At 37.9% G+C, this 8441-nt stretch overlaps 1 protein-coding gene across 1 annotated transcript in view; it reads right to left on the minus strand.

The window, feature by feature from the left end:
- CFAP54 (cilia and flagella associated protein 54) overlaps positions 1-8441 on the minus strand; it is a 250390-nt gene that overhangs the window by 45675 nt on the left and 196274 nt on the right. Inside the window, exons 60-63 of the mRNA XM_045826558.1 lie at positions 7277-7375; positions 6613-6754; positions 3389-3562; positions 1679-1902 (exon numbers count right to left, since the gene is read on the minus strand). Coding sequence (XP_045682514.1) covers positions 1679-1902; positions 3389-3562; positions 6613-6754; positions 7277-7375 — 639 coding nt within the window. The remainder of the gene's footprint in view (positions 1-1678; positions 1903-3388; positions 3563-6612; positions 6755-7276; positions 7376-8441) is intronic.

Genomic DNA, 8441 nt, shown 5'->3' on the forward strand with positions numbered 1-8441 from the left:
TTAACCGAATTCTTCAACATTCTTTGGTGAGTCTTTCCACCACTTTTTAAAAATCACAATTTATTAACAGTCACCCCACTCTCTTGTTGAAGACAGTGATTTCAAAAATATTATTATCTATCCAAAACATGTGGTTACTATTTCCTAGTAGGACAAGATGGGCAGAGGTTCCCCGTTTGGAACAAGACACTTTGTCAGGTCACTTCTCTGAGGTGGCGGACAAGAAAAACATGGAGAGGCCTTGCATGGGCAAGTCTATCGCTGTAAAAATTAAAGCACTCCAAGGTGAAGTCCAATGTCAGGACAATTAAAAATAACTGAGTGATATTTTTCTAGTTTTGGAAGAACTCTATACAAATGACTTACTCATTGCACAAATCACTATGGGAAACTTATAACACATGATGTCCCCTTGAGTTTTCTGCTAGAATCCTAGCCTCTGTCTACAGAGGGGAACGTACCAGCCTCCTCCACAAACCCTCCTGCCTCTGCTGTGTCTGCTGAGGGCATTACCGTGCCCTGGGGATCGCAGACAGAGGTTCCAAATGCGGGGACAGTCTTTGATCATTTCCTCTTCGTCACTTTCTCTCTCCACAGGGACACTACTTTGTTGTTTTGTTCTCCAGTTTACTTAAGCAACAGCTTTTACATCCGTCCTTTCCCTCCTGTTCCTGAGATCATAAGCTTCATTACTTTATCATCTCTCTCTTGGATAACTCCCTTTCATCTTTCCTTTGTCAATCAGCCCCATCTGCTGTTGACAAAATAACGGATTTAAATTTGTACATTCTATCTGCTACTAACCCTGCCATTTTCCAAAAGCATCTCTGAGGTTCTGTAATTTTCTTCTGCTCTAACTCTACCAATGTCTCTCCGTGACCACACCAAACTGTGTACATGGACTAGGCCTCATTGATCCCCTCTTTCTCTACCAACTAAGACTGTTTGGCATATTGTTAGTCTTCAACATGTTTGTTGAATATACCAAATTGCAAATACACATTTCTGTTTTTAATAAAACTTTAATATTCAGTATCTTCCAATTCATTCATTTTGGTAGTTTTTTTGAAACATTACTATTATTGAAGACCCCAGTAGCAGAAAACCCCTTCATTTATACTCCTCTTTTTAGTTTTCTTCAACAGGTAACTTAAAAGAAGTTTCCATGTTACATAACTTGGGAATAACACTTGTTATACACTTTGAAAAACTACCCTTCAAACACTTAACTTACTTAAAATTTTTACCTGATTTATTCACATTCATGATAATGAAAGATACACACAATGAATGATTTTTATTATATATTGAAAACAAAGAAATTGGGCATAGATTTAGAAACTCTTGGTCTAGTTTTTTATAGTTATTATATTGAAACTTGGGTAACTTCTTGGCAAAATGACTGCCTGAAAGATGTCATGTGCAGGAATACAGAAAATTCTGAGGCATTCTTGGGATTTATGAAAGCAGCAAAATGAACCACTTGAAACGTGAACTTGCCTAAAATCAGGATGCTTGGTTGGCTTCTCTATGTGGTAGGGCAGAAATGAGGTTCCCCGGGAATGCTGGCGGAAACTAGAAGTCTTTGGGCTAGCACTGAGCTTAATGTGCTGCCTTCAGAAAGACAACGATGTCTTTAAGAAGTTTTATAACAATCTACAATGTTTTAAAACATTACCTTGGTTGACGGGTCATTCAAGACATTTTCTGAAAGGGATAGATTTTCCAATTCTTGATATAGTTCTGTTGGAAATTCATCAATACAAGAGGAGGAATACAGTTGTAAAAATTTTTTAAGGAAATTATGCATTTCTTTTTGGCGCGAAATCAACCCGGAGTTGAAAAAGGACGTGAGAAGTGTATCATCTGGCAAAGAAACTCCAGAACTGGACTTCGGTGATGCTTAAGGAAGAAAAATAGTTTAATTTAGAGTTATACTAGATAAGACAGTGGTCTTGATATCACTGGTTTTTACTCACTAACTACTGTCTTGTATATCCCCACTCAGCTGTCTGAACAATATCACTGTTAGGGCTTATACACCAAGGAACTGCTTCTTGCCACAGAAAGGAAAGAAAATCTCAAAATTAAGTGAGGATATTAATTCAGGTTCCAAGTCTTAACAATGTAAAATATGCTATCTATACTGTCTTATTGGAGGATCCCCTCAGATCTTAAAGCAATAATTTAGGTGCAGGTAACTAATCTGAAAAGTGATCCAAAGAGCACAAGTGAGAGAACAGGCAAAGAGTGACAGAGGAAGGAACAGGGCCAATGACAGCAAGTGCATGAATGGACTACAACTATGAACATCCAAGGGCTCCTGCAGGAGACCGTCTGAGAAAAGAACGTGTAGAATTATTCCATCAAGGGACTGGGAAGCTGGAATGCTAATCTCCCAGTTCCCTATCTCATTAGTTGAAAGATACTCCTGGGTGTGTGGAATCTTGGTGCATCCAGGCTGTCCTTTCTTTGGGCAAGCCTTAGCAACATAAGAGAAAGTCCAGAGCAGAAAAGCAGTAAGGTGTGAGCACACGACATAGGAAGTGCCAGCAGGTGAGTTCAGAGGTGAGCAGAGTCGGTGAGGGGCAGGGTCTGCTGCTCTGCCTCATGTCCACTTCCTCAGCCACTGAACTTCCCTTGTCCCTGCACCCACTGTGACGTGCCTTTTACCCCGCTGCCTTTCTGAGTGCCAGGCTGTCTCAGGGGGTAGCACACTCCTGGCGACTGTGCTTAGCCGCTCTGTGACTCAGCCTGTTAGCCCTGCTGGCTCCTCCATCCCTGGGACCCGGCACAGGTCGAACTGCCTTTTCTAACCGCTGCACTGACGAGGAACGCTGCATCACCAATTTCACAGGCACGGGTTAAGCGCAATAATACACACTGCCACAAAACCACAAGAGGGACTGCTGTGAGGCAGATTACACCAGTTTTTCTGGATATGCTTTAGATACATCAGTGACAAGACAAAAAAACTTAACACAACTCCTCGGAGTTAAATATCTCAAGTTGTGCACTTCTCTTTTACATACTAGATACCAAAAGACTCTCTCCTTAGAACCAAAATTTCACCTTGCTCATTTTATAAACTTGTCACAGTACGGTCACTCTGGTTCTTAACTGTTTCAAGCCATGGGTCGATCTGGCAGTCAGTAAGGTTTCTAAGTGCGTGAAATAAGACACGTAGACCATCGAAGATCAGCCACATTGAAACACTGCTGTAGTGAAAGGTCTGTGTGTCTCAGGCTAAGAACCCCTGAAATGTTCATCTCCTGATGAGAATTCACTCAGAAAGATGTCAAAAGTATTGCATGATTCTAAATGAGAAACATAACCTAGACAGCAACCGGCAGGAAGCACGTTGTTTCCTAACACGTCCAAAGCCTACCCAGCAGCTTGCTCATGCTGTTGATCCTTTGCAGGTGGATGTAGTAGCGCAGCAGAAGGACCCAGGTAATGTCCACTTTAGTCGGAGCCTTTTTTCTAGCATCTGAGTTGTCGTCCGTGTCATCGCTTTCATAAAAAAACGTGTAGATGGTCTGGTAGGCAACTTGGTAATTGTCTGAAAGTTAAAACAGTTATGCTTTTCTTAAAAAATAACAATATGAAAAAAAGCCCAACTCCTAAAGAAAGACTGACACATGGGATTGCATTTGATTAAAAATTTTTTTGTGCTACAACAGACAAAAAACGCAGTTAAAAAACAAACCATAAACTTAGAAAAGATATTTAAACCATGTATGAATTATTTTTCTCTAGAGTATATATGGTACTTTGCACCAATCAATAAGAAAAAGTCAAACTGTCCATTAGAAAAGTGGACACAGAATCTCAGCAGGAAACTCATAGAAAAGAAAATCCAAACGGCCAAATTTTTAGCATCACTGAAAATCAGAGAAATGCAAATTAAAATTAAATATGATTTCACTTCCTGCAGGAAATGACAGACACTAAAATCTGAAACTGGAATTCTTACCTACTACTTTGGGAGACTTGGCCTCTTGCAATAATATCGAGTTTTCTTAACTATAAACATGGTATGTTTGCTTATCTCTTTCAATAAAATGTTCTATAACTTTTGTTAGCTCAAGCCCTAGTTACATTAAAAATTTCTGTAGTATTATAAATGATAGCTTTTAAAAATGCATTATCTGTTAAAAGTGTAAAGAAATAAAATTTCACATTCAGTAATCTCACTAAACATTTTTATTGTCTATAGTTTTTGGGGGAATTATCCATAATCTAGTGCTAATAAAAGCTTTTTTTTCCTTTTTCCCATAAATTGTACCCCTTATTTCTTATTTGTTCTGCTTACTATCATGCAGGGTAGAACTTTAGGAACAACTTGCAACAGAAGCGGTGACAGCAATCTTACTCCTGCCTCTGAAGAGAACAGTGCTTGAATACTGAGCATGGGAAGTCCAGTGGTTCTTATTTCCTGTTCTAACTTTTTCAAATGAAGAAAATCTTCTAATTTCTAGTATTAAAATCATGAACGGTTTACATTTCATGAAATTTTTCTGTGCTTTTTGAGTTGATTATTCTCTTTTCATCTGTTAGCACAGTGATTTAGTTTAATAGATTTTCTAATGTTGAGTTACAGTTGCACTTCTGGAAATAATCCAACTTGACATAATGAATCTTTTAATATCCTGTTTATTTTGATCAAAGTTATAATTTACATGATCAAAACTAAAAATTCCTATCTCCAGAGGCAGTCACTTTCAATCATGTCTACTTTATTTCTTTCACTGGTTAGTTCCGGATCTTAAAATAATTCCCTTACAGCACTTTCCGGGATCATCAGTTTTATAACAAATATCTACTGACTTTCTTTTGTGATAGTGGGGTACTAGCTTACAGAACCACTCCTCTTCACTTGGAACTTTTTATATTTATAACAGCCCCCCTACTATTTTTATCTAAGCCTACCAACAGTGTTCTAGCAGCTTTCTTTCTAGTTCTGCCAAACACAGACAATATCTCTTGATGTCTTACTTGGTCACCTGACGGTATCTGTACCGCTTCAGCTCCTGCCACTTGCCAGGCTTCCTATTTCCAGATCAGTAGCACTTACCTTCTGCCCTGCATTCACAGTAGATGCTATTTGTCATTTATTGGAAACCAGTAAATAATGCTGAAGTCGCCACGACTGCAGAAACACTGCTCACTGCAGCGTGACTGCGTTTCCTGTGCTAACAGCAAACGTCACAGCCCCGTGACCCACCAAGGACTGAGTTCCAGCACTGAGATCAACCTGACTGCTTCTACGCACTGCCATTTCTCAAAACCAGGTAATGTTCTAATTTCCTTCATAAGTGTCCATGAATTCTTGAAGAACATCTTTCCTTAGAATTTCAGAATGCTTTTCCAACTATGACACAAATCTGGAAGTTATCAAAGATTAATAATTCATACTGCGGAGAAGTACAAAGATTCTTCATGGGACTGAACCACCACAAAAAGGTGAAACCACCACTGATAAGTTGGAAAAATAGATTTGCACATAATATAGTTAAATGGTTAATTTCCATAATAAAGGGCTCAAACACATACATAAAGAAAAGGCAAAAATAAACCCAAGAAAGTTCACACAAAAGATGTCCAACCTCAGTCCTAGTGAGATGTACAAATTGAAATGAAATCTTCCCCCTGCCATATTGACAAAGGTTTTTTAAATGTATCCGTATCAGTAAGGGTGTAGGAAAAATAAAGCTTTTATTAACTGTTGGCAGGAATACAAACTGGCATAACGCTTATGGAATTTGGCAAAATTTATCAATATTACAAGCTACCCTTTGGTCCAGAAATTTCCCTTATGGGAACTGACCCAATAAATGTAATTGCCTATGTACAAAATTTATATACATATGGTTATCTATAGCAGAATTGTATTAAAAGAGTACAATCAGCCTGAGTATCTATCAAAGGAAGATTAATTATGGTGCATCTCTATAAAGGAATATTATGCTACAAAGGAAGTTATATATTGATTTGAAACAACTGCCAATAGATATATTTATATTAAGTTCAAGAAAAAAAGAGCAAGAAGCATAGCTGTGTGTACAATTATATTATTATTTGTATTTTAAGGGAAAATATATCAATGTATTATTGCACATACCAAATGTGTTCAATCAACACCCATCCTAACCTACAAATATGCTTTCCTATACTGAAGAAGTTACAAAGATAAAAATTGCGTTTCCCAGATTCCCTGCAGCTGGGGCCTGGGATGGGACTTTGGTATCACAAACTCAATGCCTTGGTGCAGCACCTGAAGTTGGAACCATGCTCAGTGGTGCAGGGGGGGATTCAAGGCAGCTCTTTTTCTGGTTTCAAGTGTGGCGGAGGCTCTGTGATTCTGTTGCATCTAGAGCAGAGGCTCTGTATTCTAAGCTTCCTTTGTGTTGTGGTCTGAAGGTGTGTGACTCTCCGGTTTAAATGCTGACGCCCTTTGCTTCGGCAGCAGGCCCTAAGTCCCCTACCCTCTCCCAGAGGCTCCCCAAGCCATTGTCCTGTCTAAGCTCAAACCCAACAAATCACTACAATGAAATCTTTGAAACTTGACTATACCAGGGTTTTATAAAACGACTGGACATTCAAACATACCAAGCAAATAATCTGTGTACGAAGACAAGAGGTCCACGGTGGCAAATTCCGGGATGTTAGGTAATGCTGCTTGGCTCATCTCATCAGTTCTAGCATCTTTCTTTCCGATAAGTAGGTTAATTGCCAGCACAGCTTGACTCACCTTAAATTAATGCATAATTAGAATTCGCAAATGTACGTTTTCTGATTCATAGATTACCCATTAGGTAAACAATGTGAAAAAATTCATAAAATAACATTCAATATATATTGGAGGAAAAAATAAAGACAACCTCAGAAATAATGTCACCGCAACAATGGATAATAGATCACAAAGAAGTGACAAGTGTGGGCAACTTAATGCACAAGTCACTTAAAATGGGCTACCTCACCGAGCTATGACAGGTAATTGCCAAAACAACAAATACATGCTTATGTGTGTCTGCCAGTATTTTCATTAAAGGAAAGCTGAAACAAACAAAACCAGGTCTGGCTAGTAGATATTAAAAACACTATACCTATAAAAAGCATTTTTAACCTTCCCCAAAAAGCATCATTGGCACAAATCCCAAAGGACATGAATTTTCCCTTCTCTTACACAAATACATCGTGTTGCCTTAACGGCTGGTAGGTGGAGAACACAGACAGTACAACAAAGGGAAGGTTAAAGAAAGACGGCACCAACCTGGGCAGCGGCTCTCACCGCAGTCCAGGCCAGGAAAGTGCATGTTCCGTATTTGCTTACTGTGGCTTCTTTAATAGAACTGCGCCTTCTGTCAGGGACCTGAAACGTGTGGAACATGTTTTATGATAAAAACAGATAAAGATATCATAAAGTTTCATGATAAATTGCCTCATCTCCTGAACAGGACAAGTGAATAAAATACTATGTAGCCATTAAGAACATGAAATGCAGATGAAAAGATGTTAAAGGATACACTATAGGCTACAAAATTTTATCCCATTTTTAAAAAGATATGTACAAGCAGAGAAAATTAAGTGTTATCCCAAGTTTTAAGGGTGACTTAATTTTTTTTGCCATTTTTCTCTAATTTTCTAGAATGAGCTTGCATTATCTGAATAATAACAAAATGAACACAAATAGCATTTTAAATACAGTATTTAAAGAGATGTCTACTACTTTATTTTTCTTTTAATTTTCCAAAATCACTTTCAGTTAAACAGAATTCTAGCTTTATAAAAGTCTAAATCTACATAAAACTCAAAGAATCTAACAATTTTTCTACCTGAGATCAAAACAAGTTTATTTTTTTTGTATCTAAAATAATTCTTGGCACTGAGGTAAACCTAAAATCAATCACATGACACCTTTTGTCATATTTTCTCAAAAAAAAATTAAGCCCTTTGTTGGAGAGAAATTCTCCTGTTACACATAGGTGTTTACATCTTTTTCTTCAAAGACTAATGACAAATTTATGAGGTTAATGGGCTTGAACTGCAAACATGGTACTAATAATACAAAAATAAAAAGCCATTCATTTGTACAAAGTGTTCTTGTATGGTACAATATGAAATGTGATTACAGAACCTATGTACATATATGAATCACCAAGAGCTCAGGAATTAAGCTCACTTTAAGAAAACTCATTCTATCCTTTTTTGAAGCAGAGGTTGCAAAGTTGTGATACATAACAAAAACATTGTATGTAAAAGCTCCGAAACCAAGTGTTCACCTAAATTGGCAATAACTGCAACTTAAAATCTAAACCCAACTGAGTCTTTACTGTGGCCATGCAAGTTTTTGTTTTGTGGCCTGAGGTTTTACTGAGGTAACAACCTCTTATCTCTTGCTTCTCCCTCTGGTACTGCCCTACCCCAGCTTCCTTCTT

This window comes from Phyllostomus hastatus, unplaced genomic scaffold, assembly GCF_019186645.2.
Source record: "Phyllostomus hastatus isolate PE091 unplaced genomic scaffold, TTU_PhHast_1.1 phas_scaffold_755, whole genome shotgun sequence".
NCBI lineage: Eukaryota > Metazoa > Chordata > Mammalia > Chiroptera > Phyllostomidae > Phyllostomus > Phyllostomus hastatus.